A 20,672-nucleotide genomic window follows, 5' to 3' on the forward strand; every position below is an offset into this window, starting at 1 on the left:
GCCCCCCTGTGGCCAGACGCAACAAGGTAACTGCTGGAACTGTGTATGCCTGTTTGTAACCCATGCTTTGATTGTAACTGTACTCTGACATATGTATATTCTGTAGATTCCCTATTGTATATATTGTAGTTTCTAGTGTGCTTTAGGCTGATTAAATTATATAATTAATCTTGGGCTGTTCTGTTATCTCGATCTTGAATCCCACGTCTGTGTGTTCGGCTAATAGTTACCGTGAAGCGGTTGGTGGCAGCGAGTTTGGGCCAAGGATTATTGTGGGGAGGCCAGTGAGATTCGGGGAGATTTTATATATTCCGCCCGCGGAGGTCGGGGGAATATATACCCTACTCTCACCGGGGACCCTTCAATAATCGGCATAAGTAGTATAGCGGCCTCCTTGCTTATTGTCGGGCAATTCCATAATTGGCCTGACTATAAGAGGGGCGCTAGAGAGCGCATCACGTGCTCTGTCTGTCGGTCGGGAGGTATAAAGGAGGGGTGACCCCACTTGTTACCCCCCGATTGTGACGTACTGGTAGCCAGCGCGGGGGATTTCTGAGTGACCCCCCCGGTGGTTTGTGACAGCTACGTTTTCTGATTACGTCCTTGCCTGACGATTCTGTCCCTGTTCTGCAATTCCTGGTTTGACCCTGCCTGGCGACTACTCTCCGGACTGCGGCCTTCCACAGGTAGTGATCTCCAGGGCCCTGTGTAATTCCAAATCCCTGTATAGGGGTTAAACGGTTTCAGGGTTCTGGGGTTCCTGCTTGTTGAGTGGCTTCCCTCTAGTCTGTCCATTACATCCCATCTGAGTCTGTTGATCCAGGCAGGCGTTACAAAACCCCGACTAAACGGGATATCCAAAATGATGTCGCACGGCACAATGTGCTGATACGGTGGATTGGATAATTGCAAAGTTAATGAAGATGTTAGAGGATTTCTCTAACTGTAACTACACCAAGACGGATGGAAGCTCATATTAGCAGAGGAATTTCTGGAAGGCTTCAGGATTCATGCCAAATGGTTGACTTGACTCATTTCCTCTGTCTCCCGCCCCGGCTGCTGTGTGAAATGTACCAGCTTCCAGAGGAAAGGTGTATGCACTCGCTGATATGGTCACCACTGACTTGGGCGCACTGGAATCTGGGTGACGTTACTGCCCCAGATGTCATCATCAGGAACCTGTCAGAGCTGTACAGTCCATATGCAAAACTTTTAATTTGATCTTGCTGCACATGTATCTTGGAAACTGTGGGAACCAGACCAGTTATGAAATACGTATTATGAGATATCCATGGTGCTGAGATGTCTCCTACCTTCAGACTTCTTCTCCACGCTTTACTTGTTTGCATAATCATCCTGATGTTTTCTAACAAATTGCAAAAGCTGTGTACAAATGGACAAACTAAAACTTTGCAAAGTATTTTTACGGTTCCCAAATTGGGTTCCATGCAGATGGCACATCATCTGGCCACAGTGGCCAGTCAAGGCCATATGGAAGACCTAAGCTCCAACAGCTGGTGAACTGTCCATATAGGGATATGCTATGGTTGCACCATCTGGTTTCCAACTGGTTTGGGGTTTCCCTGCTCAGAAGATCTTTGTGAAGGTATTTTTATGGTTCCCAAATTGGGTTCCATACAGATGGCACATCATTTGGCCACAGTGGCCAGTCAAGGGCCATATAAGTGCTATCACTATGGAAGACTCAAGCTCCACCAGCTGGTGAAATGCCCATGTAGGAATGTGTTGTTTGCTCCATGTGGACTGCAATTGGTTTGCGGTTTCCTGACCCGAAAGATCTTTGGGAAGATATGTTTACGGTTCCCAAATTGGGTTCCATACAGATGGCACATCATCTGACCACAAAGGCCACATAAGTGCTATCGCTATGGAAGACTCAAGCTCCACCAGTTGGTGAACTGTCCACGTAGGGATGTGTTATGGTTGTACCATGTGGTCTCCAACTGGTTTGGGCTTTCCCGGCTCAAAAGATCTTTTGTGAAGGTATTTTTACGGTTGCCAAATTGGGTTCCATACAGATGGCACATCATCTGACCACAAAGGCCACATAAGTGCTATCGCTATGGAAGACTCAAGCTCCACCAGTTGGTGAACTGTCCACGTAGGGATGTGTTATGGTTGTACCATGTGGTCTCCAACTGGTTTGGGCTTTCCCGGCTCAAAAGATCTTTTGTGAAGGTATTTTTACGGTTGCCAAATTGGGTTCCATGCAGATGGCACATCATCTGGTCACAGTGGCCAGTCAAGACCCGTATAAGTGCTGTCACTATGGAAGACCCAAGCTTCACCAGATAGTGAAATGTCCATGTAGGGATTTGTTATGGTGGAGCCATGTGGTCTCCAACTAATTTGGGGGTTCCTGACTGTGAAGATCTTCGAGAGGATCATGTTCAGAAGTGTTCACAGCTCCTGCATGAAAGCGAGCACAGAACGATGTACGCGCCCATCGACATATAGAGCCCATACCCTGTCCTGTGCTCATGAATTGTCCTAAATTTGGCTTTTCTAGAACAGCATTTTGCATGATCGACGTGACGATTTTGGGATGTGAATTCCCACCAGTTTACAAACTTGAAAAGGTTGAGGCACACTCGTTGCACATTGGTTATGTCCATGATCATGGAAAAATCCTCTTGCTACCATTCACTTCCCCAGCCTCTTTTGTAAACTTGCTCCTTCCAACTTGCTGAACATTTCTGAACCTCCTTACTGAGCTTTAAGAGTAAATTATAATATCAAACGGGTTTAAACATTTTAATTCGAGTCATATTAGACCAGATACGACTTCTGGATCTGGCCAAAATTGGTGGCATTTGCTTTGACTTTTAAAGTTAATAAACCATTAAAAGAACAAAATGGTGCAGTACTGGGGAGAACGTTCCTCATGTATCAAGAATATTCTCATTTTTCCCCCCTCCTAGTGTTCTTTAGGGGGGGAACGTTAGAAAAATTAGAAGTTAGCCGAGTTCTTCAGCCCATGATTGAACCTTGGCCTCTCGTAAACCTCCTCATTTACTGCACAATAGATTCAGGTCTCACAGTTGGTTTTTCTCGTAAATCCACAAGATAATATTTACTTAGAAGGTGTACGATAAAAGTGAAGAGAGCTCTTCAGTCATTTTCAGCAAACAGGGCTCGATGTGGATTTAGGGCAGTAGCCTCCAAGACACTTACAGAGGAGACACTCAGGAGCTCCGACCCGGGAGCAAAGTGTTCTGAGAAACTGGACAAAGTCGACATCTTGAGTGGCTATATTCCAAGGAGATGGTACATGGGGCATTGTTATTTTGGAAAAACTTGGCCATTAACTATACCAGAAAGCAAAAAATCTGTGATCAAATGGTTATATCCAACAACAACGAAACGAGTTGAGATTCACAGTACAGACCAAAAGTTTGGACACACCTTCTCCTTCAAAGAGTTTTCTTTATTTTCAAGATTCTAAAAATTGTAGATTCACATTGAAGACATCAAAACTAGGAATGAAAACATGTGGAATGAAATACTTAAAGTGTGAAACAACTGAAAATGTCTTATATTCTAGGTTCTTCACAGTAGCCACCTTTTCCTTTGATTACTGCTTTGCTCACTCTTGGCATTCTCTTAATGAGCTTCAAGAGGTAGTCACCGGAAATGGTTTCCCAACAGTCTTGAAGGAGTTCCCAGAGATGCTTAGCACTTGTTGGCCCTTTTGCCTTCACTCTGCGGTCCAGCTCACCTCAAACCATATCGATTGGGTTCAGGTCTGGTGACTGTGGAGACCAGGTCATCTGGCGTAGCACCCCATCACTCTCCTTCTTAGTCAAATAGTCCTTACACAGTCTGGAGGTGTGTTTGGGGTCATTGTCCGGTTGAAAAATAAATGATGGTACAACTAAACACAAACCGGATGGAATAGCACGCCGCTGCAAGATGCTGTGGTAGCCATGCTGGTTCTGTATGCCTTCAATTTTGAATAAATCCCCAACAGTGTCACCAGCAAAGCCCCCCCACACCATCACACCTCCTCCTCCATGCTTCACGGTGGGAACCAGCCATGTAGAGTCTATCCGTTCACCTTTTCTACAAAGACACGGTGGTTGGATCCAAAGATCTCAAATTTGGACTCCTCAGACCAAAGCACAGATTTCCACTGGTCTAATGTCCATTCCTTGTGTTCTTTAGCCCAAACAAGTCTCTTCTGCTTGTTGCCTGTCCTTAGCAGTGGTTTCCTAGCAGCTATTTTACCATGAAGGCCTGCTGCACAAAGTCTCCGCTTAACAGTTGTTCTGGAGATGAGAAGGTGTGTCCAAACTTTTGGTCTGTACTGTATATAGATGTAATACTTATAAAGTACCGTGAACCCTGACATGGCATAGATCAGGATTGTGCAACCGATACTGGACTTTAAGGATAGAAACGCACTTGCTCTCATTCCAGTTAACATACCAAAAATGAAATGTAGAAGAAACTTCGCAATATAACGTCTTTCTCCACTTATGAGCCTTTTTTTTTTTTTTTCTTTCTAATTCTTTAATATGAAATCATTATTCACTCTGAAAAACTCATTAAAATCTGTGTTTGTCAAAACAAAACAGCCAGGGATCAGATTGCTGTTTATGAAGAGTTAGTAGAGTGTGAGACATACACTACAGTTCAAAAGTTTGGGGTCGCCCAGACAATTTTGTCTTTTCCATAAGAAATCCTACTTTTATTTATAAATGAGTTGTATAATGAATAGAGAATATCGTCCAGACATTGATGAGGTTAGAAATGAGGATTTTTACGTGAAATAATAATTTTCTCTTCACACTTTGCTTTCGGCACAGAATGTTCCTTTGCAGCAATTCCAGCTTTGCAGACCTTTTGGCATTGTAGCTGTTAATTTGCGGAGGTAATCTGGAGATATTTCGCCCCATGCTTCCCCCCTCCACAAGTTGTATTTTTTTGATGGGCACTTTCTGGTAACATACGGTCAAGCTGCTCCCACAACAGCTCTATAGGGTTGAGGTCTGGTGACTGGGCTGTCTCCTCCATTACAGATAGATACCAGCTGCCAGCTTCTCCCCTAAATAGTTCATGCAGAATTTGGAGGTTGCTTTTGGTCATTTTCCTGTTGTAAGATGAAATTGGCTCCAATCAAGCGCTGTCCACAGGGTATGGCATGGTGCTGCAAAATGGAGTGATAGCCTTCCTTATACAAAATCCCTTTTACCTTGTACAAATCTCCCACTTTACCAGCACCAAAGCAACCCCCGACCATCACATTACCTCCACCATGCTTGACAGATATTCAAATAAAGAAAATGGGGCAAACCAGGAAGACTTTACAGCGAGGACCTGACCCACAAAGGCCCACGCCCGTTGTACCCGTCAAAGTGCAGTTCATTTCTGCAACTTTGATTAAAGAGGTTTCTGCAACCAAGCATCCGATCTTTCTACAACAGGTATGCCTGGATTCAGCATATTACTGCCTGTATGGCACTGCCTGCATCTCGTATAGCAAAATCCTGCTGGTTTTCCTCCTTTTTAAAGGGGATTTTGAGTGATCAAAGTTAATTTTAATCAATAGATCTTGGAATAATAATAATTTCCACAATTGGATGTGTGTATATAAAATGCTCCTGTGCTGAGATAATCTTATATATGTGCCTCTGCTGTGTACTGTGTAATGGCCGTGTCTGACCGTACAGGGACATAGTCTGATCATACCACAGCACCTGGGCAGGGGAGGAAGCAAAAGTGTATAAAGACATTGCTGCATGGGATCATAGCTGATTCTTTCTGTGAGGTAAAACATTTCCTTGCCTGTTTTTAAAAAAAAAAATGTTTTATCTCAAATGACTATTTGTGATCCCGTGCTGTGAGATCTGTTTACTCTCTTTTGCGTCGTCCCCTGCCCCGGAGATGTGGTATGATCAGACTATGTCCCTGTACGGTCAGACACGGCCATTACACAGTACACAGCAGGGACACATATATAAGATTATCTCAGCAGAGGAACTTTTTACATAACATCCAAACGTGGAAATTATTATTATTCCAAGATCTATTTGCATAATTGGATGTTATATAAATTGTTCCTTTGCTGAGATAATCTAATATACAGTGTGTTCACCCATATCCTGTCCACCGCCATTAACTTGAGAACGGCATCAGCTATAGGCATAGAAGTGGTGTCTAGGTATAGTAAAGTAGCCATGCGCTACGCAATGAAACCACCTATAGCGCCACCTGGTGGAAAACAACGGAGTTAGCATTTTTATCTTGAAAACGGAACGAGATAGAGAAAAAAAGTGAAATACAAAGTTTTAGGGCATCATCAATTCAATACGAATCCACACCTTGCATACAGAAATACTATGATTAGAGCGTGTAAAACTCACAAGGCTGCGGACGTGAAGCGATACGTCATGGAGACCTTCCTACAAGTCATTGGGTATGGTGGCTGTGTGGAGTGGCCTCCGCTCACCTGACCTGACCCCATTGGACTTCTTTCTGTGAGGTCCCATCACACAGCAGGTGTATGCGACCCCTCCACTAACATTGCAGGACCTACGACCACGTATCACAGATGTGTGCAAACGTGTCACCTACCATATTGCACAACGTGCAGCAAGATACAGTATGCTGTGCAGAGTCCAGATGTGCATTGCAGCCGACGGGGGCCACCAAGAGCATCAAAGTTAAATGAGCGCCATATGCGTGACCAGCATTCAATGTTTTGGGGGGGGTCATCGGTTTCATATCATAGCATTTCTGTATGCAAGGTGTGGATTCGTATTGAATTGATGATGCCCTACAACTTTGTAATTCACTTTTTTCTTATCTCGTTCTTTTTTCGAGATAAACATGATAACTCCGTTGTTTTCCACCAGGTGGCACTATAGGTGGTTTCATTGCGTAGCACATGGCTACTTTACTATACCTAGACACCACCACTTCTATGCCTATAGCTGCCGCTGTTCTCAGGTTAATGGCTGTGGACAGGATATGGGTTGACACACTGTATGTGCTCCTCCTATGTACTGTGTAATGGCCGTGTCTGACCGTACAGGATCATGGTCTGATCATACCACAGCATCTGGGCAGGGGAGGACGCAAAAGAGTATACAGATATTACAATATGGGATCACAAATAATCATTTATTTGAGATAAAACATTTTTTAAAAAAACAGGCAAGGACATGTTTTACCTCACAGAAAGAATCAGCTATGCTGCAATGTCTTTATACTCCTTTTGCTTCCTCCCCGACCCAGTTGATGTGGTATGATCAGACCACGTCCCTGTACGGTCAGGCACGGCCATTACACAGCACATGTATATAAGATTATCTCAGCACAGGAATATTTTCTTTAAACACATCCAATTGGGGAAATTATTATTATTCCAAAATCTATTGATTAAAATCAACTTTGTTCGTGGAAAAACCCCTTTAATGCCCGCTTTACACGCTTCAATAAATCTTTCAATCCGTCGTCGGGGTCAAGTTGTAAGTGACGCACATCCTGCATGATTCGTGACGTATTTGCGTGTGACACCTACGTGCAATCAAGATTGAACGAAAATACGGTGATCGCATACACGTCGTTTATTCCTCATACATTGGACGTTTTGTTGTATGAACCTAGTCAATTGTAACGTGTGACATCCCTCATACGATTGTGATGTCTGAGGCTATGTGCGCAGGTGTGCGCTCTGCACCGCAGCTTAAAAAAGGTCCGCTTCAGAGCGCAGCTGAAAAGCCTCACAATGTCTGTCATTCACTAATCTCTGTCAGTCGGTCACTATCTCTGTCCCTCTCTCTCTGTCCATGTCAGTCTATCCCCCTCTCTCATACTCACCGATCCCCGGCACTGCACGGCGTTCACACTGCTCCGAAGGCTTTTACTGTTTTGAAAAAGCCGGCCGCCCATTAAACAATCTCGTATTCCCTGCTTTCCACGCTCACCGGCGCCTATGATTGGTTACAGTGAGACATGCCCCCACGCTGAGTGACAGGTGTCACACTGCACCCAATCACAGCAGCCGGTGGGCGTGTCTATACTGTGCAGTGAAATAAATAATTAAATAATTAAAAAAAACGGCGTGCGGTCCCCCCCAATTTTAAAACCAGCCAGATAAAGCCATACGGCTGAAGGCTGGTATTCTCAGGATGGGGAGCTCCACGTTATGGGGAGCCCCCCAGCCTAACAATATCAGCCAACAGCCGCCCAGAATTGTCGCATACATTATATGCGACAGTTCTGGGACTGTACCCGGCTCTTCCCGATTTGCCCTGGTGCGTTGGCAAATCGGGGTAATAAGGAGTTATTGGCAGCCCATAGCTGCCAATAAGTCCTAGATTAATCATGTCAGGCGTCTATGAGACACCCTCCATGATTAATCTGTAAATTACAGTAAATAAACACACACACCCGAAAAAACCCTTTATTAGAAATAAAAAACACAAACATATACCCTGGTTCACCACTTTAATCAGCCCCAAAAAGCCCTCCATGTCCGGCGTAATCCAGGATGGTCCAGCGTCACTTCCAGCTCTGCTGCATGGAGGTGACCGGAGCTGCAGAAGACACAGCCGCTCCGGTCACCTCCACACAGCAAATGAAGACAGCCGGCGATCAGCTGAGCTGTCACTGAGGTTACCCGCTGTCACTGGATCCAGAGGTGGATGCAGCGGTGGCCGCGGGTAACCTCAGTGACAGCTCAGCTGATCGCGCTACTCACCTCAGTTGCTGCGTGGAGGTGAGAGGAGCAGCGGTGAGTAGCGCGATCAGCTGAGCGGTCACTGAGCTTACCCGCGGCCACCGCTGCATCCACCTCTGGATCCAGTGACAGCGATAACCTCAGTGACAGCTTAGCTGATCGCCGGCTGTCTTCATTAGCTGTGTGGAGGTGACAGGAGCGGCGATGTATTCTGCAGCTCCGGTCACCTCCATGCAGCACAGCTGGACGCGACGCTGGACCATCCTGGAGTACGCCGGACAAGGAGGGCTTTTTGGGGCTGATTAAAGTGGTGAACCAGGGTATATGTTTGTGTTTTTTATTTCTAATAAAGGATTTTTCGGGTGTGTGTGTTTATTTACTGTAATTTACAGATTAATCATGGAAGGTGTCTCATAGACGCCTGACATGATTAATCTAGGACTTATTGGCAGCTATGGGCTGCCAATAACTCCTTATTACCCCGATTTGCCAACGCACCAGGGAAAATCGGGAAGAGCCGGGTACAATCCCAGAACTGTCGCATATAATGTATGCGGCAATTCTGGGCGGCTGTTGGCTGATATTGTTAGGCTGGGGGGCTCCCCATAACGTGGAGCTCCCCATCCTGAGAATACCAGCCTTCAGCCGTATGGCTTTATCTGGCTGGTTTTAAAATTGGGGGGGACCGCACGCCGTTTTTTTTAATTATTTAATTATTTATTTCACTACACAGTATAGACACGCCCACCGGCTGCTGTGATTGGGTGCAGTGTGACACCTGTCACTCAGTGTGGGGGCGTGTCTCACTGTAACCAATCATAGGCGCCGGTGGGCGGGTAAAGCAGGGAATACGAGATTGTTTAATGGGCGGCCGGCTTTTTCAAAACAGTAAAAGCCGCCGGAGCAGTGTGAATGCCGTGCAGAGCCGGGGATCGGTGAGTATGAGAGAGGGCTGCTCAATTCACTTACTCAGGAGTTTAGCGGTCACCGGTGAGTCCTTCACTGGTGACCGCTAATCAGGACGCGGCACAGACAGAGCCGCAGCATGACCATGAAGTCGGGTGAGGTTCACCCGAGTTCATTCTGACAGTGCGGCTCTGTCTGTGTCTGCTGTCATCTGCCATTCAGCTCTGCTACATGGCAGTCTGTGTCTGCTGTTAGCGGCCATGTAGCAGAGCTGAATGGCAGATGACATAGTAAAAACGCATCCCTACACATTACACACGCTTGGCAAGTCAATAAATAAAAAAAAAAAAGGGTGTCCAATGCATACGTCGCAGAGCACATGATCTAAAGGAGCGCACACAAAATTGACCAATTTAACATAGACTACTAACGCACGTGTGACAGCAAATGAACGACCTACGTGCAATCTCATTCAATCACATATGCGCCCTGGGCGTGTCACATCGCATGCGAGATCGCATACCTAATTGTAAGGTGTAAAGCTGGCTTAAGTAACATAGTGGATTGTTTCAGTAACTATAACTAGAGTTGAGCGGATCGGCTATAATCCGGGTCCTACGGATCCGGATCGGGTTGACGCCGATGTCCGGATCCGATCCGGAATCCGCGGCTATGTAAATGAATGGGGAGTCTGATCCGGGACGAGAGAGAGAGAAAAAAAAAACAACTCATCCAGATCGTGCTCCCCGGATCCCGGGTACTGGTCGGACTCGGATCGGAACCTCGAACCGTGCTGATCGGGATTTTTCAGATCCGGGTCCGCTCAACACTAACTATAACTCTTTATTTGCACCATGTTGTCTTCAGCCGGTCGCCATTGCTCGTGCCTCCTCTGTGCATGCGTCTCATGGGCTCCCTGGGAACCGTTCACTTGATGCTTCTCGGTCACAGCTAGCCGGGCGCCTGTCCCATTGCGTCATGTTGACGAGCAGATGTTGCAATGGGTGGATCTCTTCTCTGACAAACCCGCGGATTAGGCAGAAGGTGAGGTGCGCAGCTGCTATAATGACATAATTATATAAATACCTGCACTCCCGTGGATCACACGCCCCTCCGCATTCCTCAATGACCCCGACAAGCTCAAAAGTCACCGGCACCGCAGCTTCCTCCATCGCTCCGAGTGTCACCTAAGAATGAACGGACCCAACCTGTTTCTTGGAGCTGCTAAAAACTTTCTCCCTCATCTTAATCTTAATCCTCATCGGAGTTAGAGGAAGTTATTCTCGTAATCCAAAACAAGTGATCAGTGTGACTGCACCGAATATATCACAACTTCCCTGAGAAAGTCTAAAAAAAACATTGTCGGGTGAGGAACCCTATCCAAACACTCAACACAGACCATAAATAAAAGAAAGACAGTGTTCATTCATAATATGCCGCCATAATCATGCTCGGTGTGGTGCCTGACCCCATTATAAACATGCACACTCAACTTGGTGAGCATGCATGTTTACTGTCAAAAGAGGATTGGTCAGTTGTCGTAAATATGATTTTTATTTTTTTTTATTATTTAGTGTAACTGGCGCTGTTCTCCCGAATCGGGCGCTATTCTTTTGCTCCTGTCCCTCTCCATTACTGAATATCAAAAGTGAATTCTAGGTGACACTCCAATAAAAATGTGCCCAGGTCTATGGATGAAAAAATGTAGGTGCTCAGGTCTGTGGATGATAAAATGTAGGCACGGGGGTCTATGGATGAAAAAATGTAGGTGCTCAGGTCTATGGATGAAAAAATGTAGGTGCTCAGGTCTATGGATGGTAAAATGTAGGTGCTCAGGTCTATGGATGGTAAAATGTAGGTGCTCAGGTCTATGGATGAAAAAATGTAGGTGCTCAGGTCTATGGATGAAAAAATGTAGGTGCTCAGGTCCATGGATGATAAAATGTAGATGCTCAGGTCTATGGATGGTAAAATGTTGGTGCTCAGGTCTATGGATGGTAAAATGTAGGTGCTCAGGTCTATGGATGGTAAAATGTAGGTGCTCAGGTCTATGGATGGTAAAATGTAGGTGCTCAGGTCTATGGATGGTAAAATGTAGGTGCTCAGGTCTATGGATGGTAAAATGTAGGTGCTCAGGGCTATGCATAAAATAAAATGTAGGTGCTCAGGTCTATGGATGAAAAAAATGTAGATGCTCAGGTCCATGGATGATAAAATGTAGATGCTCAGGTCTATGGATGGTAAAATGTAGGTGCTCAGGTCTATGGATGGTAAAATGTAGGTGCTCAGGTCTATGGATGGTAAAATGTAGGTGCTCAGGTCTATGGATGGTAAAATGTAGGTGCTCAGGTCTATGGATGGTAAAATGTAGGTGCTCAGGTCTATGGATGGTAAAATGTAGGTGCTCAGGTCTATGGATGGTAAAATGTAGGTGCTCAGGTCTATGGATGGTAAAATGTAGGTGCTCAGATCTATGGATGGTAAAATGTAGGTGCTCAGGTCTATGGATGGTAAAATGTAGGTGCTCAGGGCTATGCATAAAATAAAATGTAGGTGCTCAGGTCTATGGATAAAAAAATATAGGTGCTCATAATTAGGGATGAAAAAAAAATGTAGGTGCTCAGGTCATGGATGGGAAAAAATGTGGATGCGGGGGCCTATGGATGAAAAAATGTGAAAAAATATAGGTGCTGAGGTCTATGGATGATAAGATGTAGGTGCTCAGGTCTAGAGATGACAAAAAATGTAGGTGCTCAGGTCTATGCATGAAATAAAATGTAGGTGCTCAGGTGTATGTATGAAAAAAAATGTAGGTGCTCAGGTCTATGGATTATAAAATGTAGGTACTCATGTCTGTGGATGATAAAATGTAGGTGCTCATGTCTGTGGGTGATAAAATGTAGGTGCTCAGGTCTATGGATGATAAAATGTAGGTGCTCAGGTCTGTGGATGATAAAATGTAGGTGCTCAGGTCTATGGATGGTAAAATGTAGGTGCTCAGGTCTATGGATGGTAAAATGTAGGTGCTCAGGTCTATGGATGGTAAAATGTAGGTGCTCAGGTCTATGGATGGTAAAATGTAGGTGCTCAGGTCTATGGATGGTAAAATGTAGGTGCTCAGGTCTATGGATGGTAAAATGTAGGTGCTCAGGTCTATGGATGGTAAAATGTAGGTGCTCAGGTCTATGGATGGTAAAATGTAGGTGCTCAGGTCTATGGATGGTAAAATGTAGGTGCTCAGGTCTATGGATGGTAAAATGTAGGTGCTCAGGTCTATGGATGGTAAAATGTAGGTGCTCAGGTCTATGGATGGTAAAATGTAGGTGCTCAGGTCTATGGATGGTAAAATGTAGGTGCTCAGGTCTATGGATGGTAAAATGTAGGTGCTCAGGTCTATGGATGGTAAAATGTAGGTGCTCAGGTCTATGGATGGTAAAATGTAGGTGCTCAGGGCTATGCATAAAATAAAATGTAGGTGCTCAGGTCTATGGATAAAAAAATATAGGTGCTCATAATTAGGGATGAAAAAAAAATGTAGGTGCTCAGGTCATGGATGGGAAGAAATGTGGATGCGGGGGCCTATGGATGAAAAAATTTGAAAAAAATATAGGTGCTGAGGTCTATGGATGATAAGATGTAGGTGCTCAGGTCTAGAGATGAAATAAAATGTAGGTGCTCAGGTCTATGGATGAAAAAAAATGTAGGTGCTCAGGTCTATGGATGATAAAATGTAGGTGCTCAGGTCTATGGATGATAAAATGTAGGTGCTCAGGTCTATGGATGATAAAATGTAGGTGCTCAGGTCTATGGATGATAAAATGTAGGTGCTCAGGTCTATGGATGATAAAATGTAGGTGCTCAGGTCTATGGATGATAAAATGTAGGTGCTCAGGTCTATGGATGATAAAATGTAGGTACTCATGTCTGTGGATGATAAAATGTAGGTGCTCATGTCTGTGGGTAATAAAATGTAGGTGCTCAGGTCTATGGATGATAAAATGTAGGTGCTCAGGTCTGTGGATGATAAAATGTAGGTGCTCAGGTCTATGGATGATAAAATGTAGGTGCTCAGGTCTGTGGATGATAAAATGTAGGTGCTCAGGTCTGTGGATGATAAAATGTAGGTAAAAATGTAGGTGCTTAGGTCTATGCATAAAATTAAATGTAGGTGCTCAGGTCTATGGATGATAAAATGTAGGTGCTCAGGTCTATGGATGATAAAATGTAGGTGCTCAGGTCTATGGATGATAAAATGTAGGTACTAATGTCTGTGGATGATAAAATGTGGGTGCTCATGTCTGTGGATGATAAAATGTGGGTGCTCAGGTCTGTGGATGATAAAATGTGGGTGCTCAGGTCTGTGGATGATAAAATGTAGGTGCTCAGGTCTGTGGATGATAAAATGTAGGTGTTCAGGTCTGTGGATGATAAAATGTAGGTGCTCAGGTCTGTGGATGATAAAATGTAGGTGATCAGGTCTGTAGATGATAAAATGTAGGTGATCAGGTCTGTGGGTGATAAAATGTAGGTGCTCATGTCTGTGGATGATAAAATGTAGGTGCTCAGGTCTGTGGATGATAAAATGTAGGTGCTCATGTCTATGGATGATAAAATGTAGGTGCTCATATCTGTGGATGATAAAATATAGGTGCTCATGTCTGTGGATGCTAAAATGTAGGTGCTCAGGTCTATGGATGATAAAATGTAGGTGCTCAGGTCTATGGATGATAAAATGTAGGTGATCAGGTCTGTGGATGATAAAATGTAGGTGATCAGGTCTATGGATGATAAAATGTAGGTGATCAGGTCTATGGATGATAAAATGTAGGTGCTCAGGTCTATGGATGATAAAATGTAGGTGCTCAGGTCTATGGATGATAAAATGTAGGTGCTCAGGACACGCCGATTTTTCTTTCTGTATGAATTTAATCAATTTTTTTTCCAATAGTTTTTTTTTTGTTTTTAAAGTGACACGTTTCAGCTAAAGAGCCTTTCTCAAACATGCTATTGTGTCTGGCTGGTTAGCCAAAACGCGTCACACTTTATTCTATTTTTTTTTTTTTAAAAAAAAAAAAAAAAAGACCGTCACTCTTCTTTCCTGTATGAATTTAATCCATTGATTTTTTTCCCCCCCCCCTCCGAAAAAAAATTGACACGTTTCGGCTAAACAGCCTTTCTAGGACACAGTATCATGTTTGAGAAAGGCTGTTTAGCCGAAACGCATCCCTTTTTTTTTTTTTTTTTTTTATTAAGAATGTATTAAATTCATACAGTGAAGAAAATAAGTTGTTTTTTTTATCGCTTTTTAAAAAAAAATAATTGACAGATTTCGGCTAGTCTTTCTCAAACATAGTGTCTGACAAAAGCTGTTTTATTGAAATGTCACTTTTTTTTTTTTATTGATAGAAAAAAAAAGACAGTTATTTTCTTGGCTGTATGAATTTAAGCCTTTTTTTTCAATCAAATAAAAAAAAAGACGCGTTTCAGAGCTTTTCTCAAACCTATTTCTGAGCCTTTTTAGCCAAAACGCGTCACTCTTTTTTTGAAGAATCGATAGAAAAAAAACGCAGACCTTCACTCGTATTTTCTTGCTTTAATTTAATCCATTTTTTACAATTGATTTCTCCCCCCCTCCCCCAAAAAAATGACTCATTTTGGATAAACCGCCTTTCTCAGACACAATATCATGTTTAAGAAAGACTGTTTAGCCAAAACGCATCCCTTTTTTTGGAGGGGGGGGGTGATTGATTGAAATGGATTAAATTCATACAGCCAAGAAAATGAGTCACTTTTTTTTTTTTTGCTAAAGATTTTCTTTTTTATTTTTAATAGTGACGCGTTTCAGCTAAACAGCTTTTCTCAGGCAATATAATGTTTGAGAAAGGTTGTTTCGCTGAAATGTGTCACTTTTCTGGGAAAAGTTGATTGAAAAAGTGGATTAAATTCATACAGCCAAAAAAATAAGTTGTTTTTTTTAGACGCGCTTCGGCTAAATAGATTTTCTCAGACAATGTTTGAGAGGCTTTTGTTGAAACGCGTCACTATTTTTTAAAAAAAAAAAAAGTTGAGAAAAATGTATTAAATTCATACAGCCAAGAAAATTACCGTGATCTTTTTTTCTATCGATTTATCAACCAAAAAAGTGACGCGTTTTGGCTGAACAGCTTTTCTCAGACACGATATGAACGTTTTTGGTTTGTTTTTTTTAAATCGATAGAAAAAAGATCATCATGATCGATTTATAAGAAAAAAGTGATGCGTTTCGCCTGAACAGCTTTTCTCAGGCACAATGTTTGAGGCTGTTTAGCCGAAACGAGTCACTTCCTTTTTTTTTTTTTTTTTTTTAAATAGAAAAAAGATCATCATTGATTTAAAAAGAAGTGACGCGTTTCGCCTGAACAGCTCTTTTTCAGGCACAATGTTTGAGGCTGTTTAGCCGAAACGCGTCACTTCCATTTTTTTTTTTTAAATCGATAGAAAAAAGATCATGATCGCTTTTAAAAAAGTGACACGTTTCGCCTGAACAGCTCTTTTTCAGGCACAATGTTTGAGAAGCTGTTTAGCCGAAACGCGTCTTTTATTTTTTTTTTGTGGGGGGGGTATGGATTAAATTCATACAGCCAAGAAAATAAGAGTGACGTATTTCTGAGATATGGTCCCCTCTTATCTGTCTGTAAATCCAGTTTTCTTAGCCAATGGGGAGTGGCTATCCAAATGTTCCCATAGGATTACGCCCATTTAGATTAAAAAAAAACAAAAAAAACGATTTGTAAACAGAAAAGGGGATCATATCTCTGGAATAAGAGAAACAATGGCAGAGAACATAAGGATAAAAAGAAGAAAAAAAAAACGACCTCGTGGAAAGTGACAGGTCCGGTTTAAGAATCTCTTGTAACAACAGAAGGTTGGGCATGTTGTAAACCGATAGGACTGATCCATATTTATTCATTTAACTATACTTTCAACAAGTGCTGTCTGGGGGAAAAGTCAGGACACCCCAATACAGATTAGATGGTCAGATAAAATTTGTGATTTTTTTTTTTTTTTTTTTGTTTTTTTTGTGCTGACGCTCCGTTGCTCAATTCTTCGCTCAAAGTCATTCCGATGACACAAGGATTTGTCGGTCTCACCCATTTTCAGAGCGGTGACCTCATCGTTCTGCTATGTTTTCCCTTAATTGCTTTCCTCATTGCCTAACAGGTTTTTTAGAAAAAAAAATGACTTATAGTGAAGCCGTATAGCATTATATCAGAGGTGGAGAAAGTTGTTTTTTTTTTTTTCCTTGAGGAATCCGTTCACATTAATCCGTAGTAATTGATGAGCTTCAGCCGTGAGTCATAGACGAGAGCATGGGAGACTCCGACCCATAAACCTCATTCCCGATTCCTGTTCTGATCACCTCGGATTAGATGGCCTCTGCCTGGATTTGGCAGGAGATGGGGCACGGTCACCTCTCTACTCGGGTTCTTTCTCCTTACACAATGTTTGGTTTGCAACGTCGCTAGGATTTTACAAAAAGTCACTTTTTTAATTTCCTAAGAATGGCGCCACTTCTGTTTACAGGCCATGTGTAGTATTACAGCTCAGCCCCAGGGGCGACCTCAGTTGTACTGTTCTGCAAAAAAAGAGTCCTGAGCTTGTGACCCCCCCCACCCCCTTTTTTCCTTGTTCTCTGACAATAAGGCAATGTGAACTTTGACCACCAGGTGGTGCTGTAAGTAAATGTCACACGCATGAAGAAGTCTGGGAAGAAATGCGCTGTGGGGAGAAGTTGGGAACGTGTCTTAATCATTGACTTCTTCACGTTTTTCATTCAGTCCCATTGCCTCCAGGGTATAACGTCCAGCCCCAATTCCACTGGTATATCGTATTCATCTCCCTCAACCTCCCCCCCCCCCACCCCAGTGTATTGCATCCGACCCCCTGTTATATCACACCTTGCCCCCTCATCCCCCCCCAATTTATAAAATGCGGCCCCACTTGGTGTAAAGCATCCAGCCCCCCCCTCGCCTCCCTGGTGTATCACATGCGCCCCCCCCCTTCCCCCCCATTGTATCACATGCAGCCACCTCTGTGTATGCCTGGCCCCCCCCCCCCCCCTGCCCCCAGTGTATTATATCCGGCACCCCGGTGTATCCCATACAGCTCCCTTGCCCCCCATGCATATGTATATAACCTCTGCCCTCCATGCCCTCTGGCTGTACTACCATATGACAGAGCGGCCTGGTAACATCAGCAGAAACTCTGCATTCACGGGGGGGCTTCATGACCGAACAGCTGCCGCTGTGCATCACCAAGCACAATGCCGAGCCGTACATCACCAAGCACAATGCCGAGCCGTACATCACCAAGCACAATGCCGAGCCATACATCACCAAGCACAATGCAGAGCAGTGCATCACCAAGCACAATGCTGAGCCATACATCACCAAGCACAATGCCGAGCCGTGCATCACCAAGCACAATGCCGAGCCGTACATCACCAAGCACAATGCCGAGCCGTACATCACCAAGCACAATGCTGAGCCATACATCACCAAGCACAATGCAGAGCCGTGCATCACCAAGCACAATGCAGAGCCGTGCATCACCAAGCACAATGCTGAGCCATACATCACCAAGCACAATGCCGAGCCATACATCACCAAGCACAATGCCGAGCCGTGCATCACCAAGCACAATGCCGAGCCGTGCATCACCAAGCACAATGCCGAGCCATACATCACCAAGCACAATGCTGAGCCATACATCACCAAGCACAATGCCGAGCCGTGCATCACCAAGCACAATGCCGAGCCATACATCACCAAACACAATGCCGAGCCATACATCACCAAACACAATGCCGAGCCGTACATCACCAAGCACAATGCCGAGCCATACATCACCAAGCACAATGCTGAGCCATACATCACCAAGCACAATGCTGAGCCGTACATCACCAAGCACAATGCCGAGCCGTGCATCACCAAGCACAATGCTGAGCCATACATCACCAAGCACAATGCCGAGCCGTGCATCACCAAGCACAATGCTGAGCCATACATCACCAAGCACAATGCTGAGCCATACATCACCAAGCACAATGCCGAGCCATACATCACCAAGCACAATGCCGAGCCGTGCATCACCAAGCACAATGCCGAGCCGTACATCACCAAGCACAATGCCGAGCCCTACATCACCAAGCACAATGCCGAGCCCTACTTCACCAAGCACAATGCCGAGCCGTACATCACCAAGCACAATGCCGAGCCGTACATCACCAAGCACAATGCCGAGCCGTACATCACCAAGCACAATGCCGAGCCGTGCATCACCAAGCACAATGCCGAGCCGTGCATCACCAAGCACAATGCCGAGCCGTGCATCACCAAGCACAATGCCGAGCCGTGCATCACCAACCACAATGCCGAGCCGTGCATCACCAAGCACAATGCCGAGCCGTACATCACCAAGCACAATCCCGAGCCGTACATCACCAAGCACAATGCCGAGCCGTACATCACCAAGCACAATGCCGAGCCGTACATCACCAAGCACAATGCCGAGCCGTACATCACCAAGCACAATGCCGAGCCGTACATCACCAAGCACAATGCCGAGCCGTACATCACCAAGCACAATGCCGAGCCGTACATCACCAAACACAATGCCGAGCGTCGGATGGAGCAGTTTAAAAACACCACCTCTGGACTCTGGAGGAGACGTGTTCTGTGCAGTGACGGATCACACTGCTCGATCTGCGTCTGATGGAGGAGTCTGGGTTTGGGGAATGGAGGACGTTACCCCTGACTGCATTGTGCTGTACAGATGGTGGAGGAGGAGGCTCTGGGCTGTTATCAGGGGGCGGCCGCGGCCTCTTGGCTCCAATGAAAGGAAATCTTAAGACATTGTGGACAATTGTAGCTTCTGCTTTGTGGGAACAGTTTGGGGAAGACACTTTCCTGTTCCCCATGACTGAGCCCAGTGCACAAGCTCCATACAGACATGGTGGGGAGAACATGATGCTGCACAGAGCCCAGACCTCAGCCCCATCCAATAATGGAGACTGTGACCCCGGCCCCCCAACATCAGGGTCACCTCACAAATGCTCTTCTAGATGAAGGAGAAAAAATTCCCACAGACTCCTCCAAAACCTTGTAGAACAGGGGCCATTCTATCTGCAGAGGGGACAATGTCATATTAATATCCATGGATGTAGGGTGGGAGGTCAGAAAATCTACCTTACAAAGAGGGTTTGCATTTTCGGTGGTAATTTTGCAATCCTCCTATCCTGTAGTTTTCCGATAAATAAGTGACTTTACACCGCTTCGTCTTCTCTTTCCACCAGGGAAGGACCTCTCTTGCCGCAGTGACACCGACCTCGCATGCATTTTCGGAAAACGAGAAAGAGTCAAGAAGTCGCCTCAGGTAATGTCGCATTCTCCACGTCCGAGGCCTGATGTCCCCTATGTATTTCCTGATCTGTCCACACCGATGAGGCCCATGTACCGGTCCATTCATCAGAGTGCGTCATTATTAGTGGATCAGAGGGACCAGTCTCCCGTGTGAGAGCGGTACATGCTGTCCGGTGTCTCACTACTATAGCACTGAAGGACAGTATGAGGGACACTGCCTACTTTCCACCTAAAGGCACTGCTACACAAAACCTGTAGAAAATCATGGTCGTGCTGCCTTCATCCCCCATAATAAGGTAAAACTGATTTGTGATTTTAAATTCCAATTTGTGTGTCCAGAAACTTAACTGATTCTCGAGCACTGTACACATGGCATTCACTGTTTTAGTGAGTGGTACCTTCTCTTTATCATTCTAGCAGCATTGTTGGTACCGGATCTTCCCATGATACATTGTGCTTGTGCAATGATTTGCCTGCCCTGAACAAAAAACCCATCTCATTTTGCCTGTATATAGTTGAAAGGGAGAACACATTGGGCAGACGCCGAATTGGACAGACCTGCCCCCACCTCCAGTAGCGAGCCGGACAGACCCATCCCCACCTCCCTGTAGCAAGTCGGGCAGACCCCCCCTTTACCTCCAGTAGTGAGCTGGATAGAC

General features: G+C 44.7%; 1 protein-coding gene across 1 annotated transcript in view; it reads left to right on the forward strand.

Moving 5' to 3' along the window:
* The window catches only part of PINX1 (PIN2 (TERF1) interacting telomerase inhibitor 1), a 154,995-nt gene that overhangs the window by 37,624 nt on the left and 96,699 nt on the right, over nucleotides 1-20,672 (forward strand). Inside the window, exon 6 of the mRNA XM_075338836.1 lies at nucleotides 19,947-20,026. Within this exon, the coding sequence (XP_075194951.1) occupies nucleotides 19,947-20,026 (80 nt within the window). The remainder of the gene's footprint in view (nucleotides 1-19,946; nucleotides 20,027-20,672) is intronic.

Source organism: Anomaloglossus baeobatrachus, chromosome 3 (assembly GCF_048569485.1).
Source record: "Anomaloglossus baeobatrachus isolate aAnoBae1 chromosome 3, aAnoBae1.hap1, whole genome shotgun sequence".
Classification (NCBI taxonomy): Eukaryota; Metazoa; Chordata; class Amphibia; order Anura; family Aromobatidae; genus Anomaloglossus; species Anomaloglossus baeobatrachus.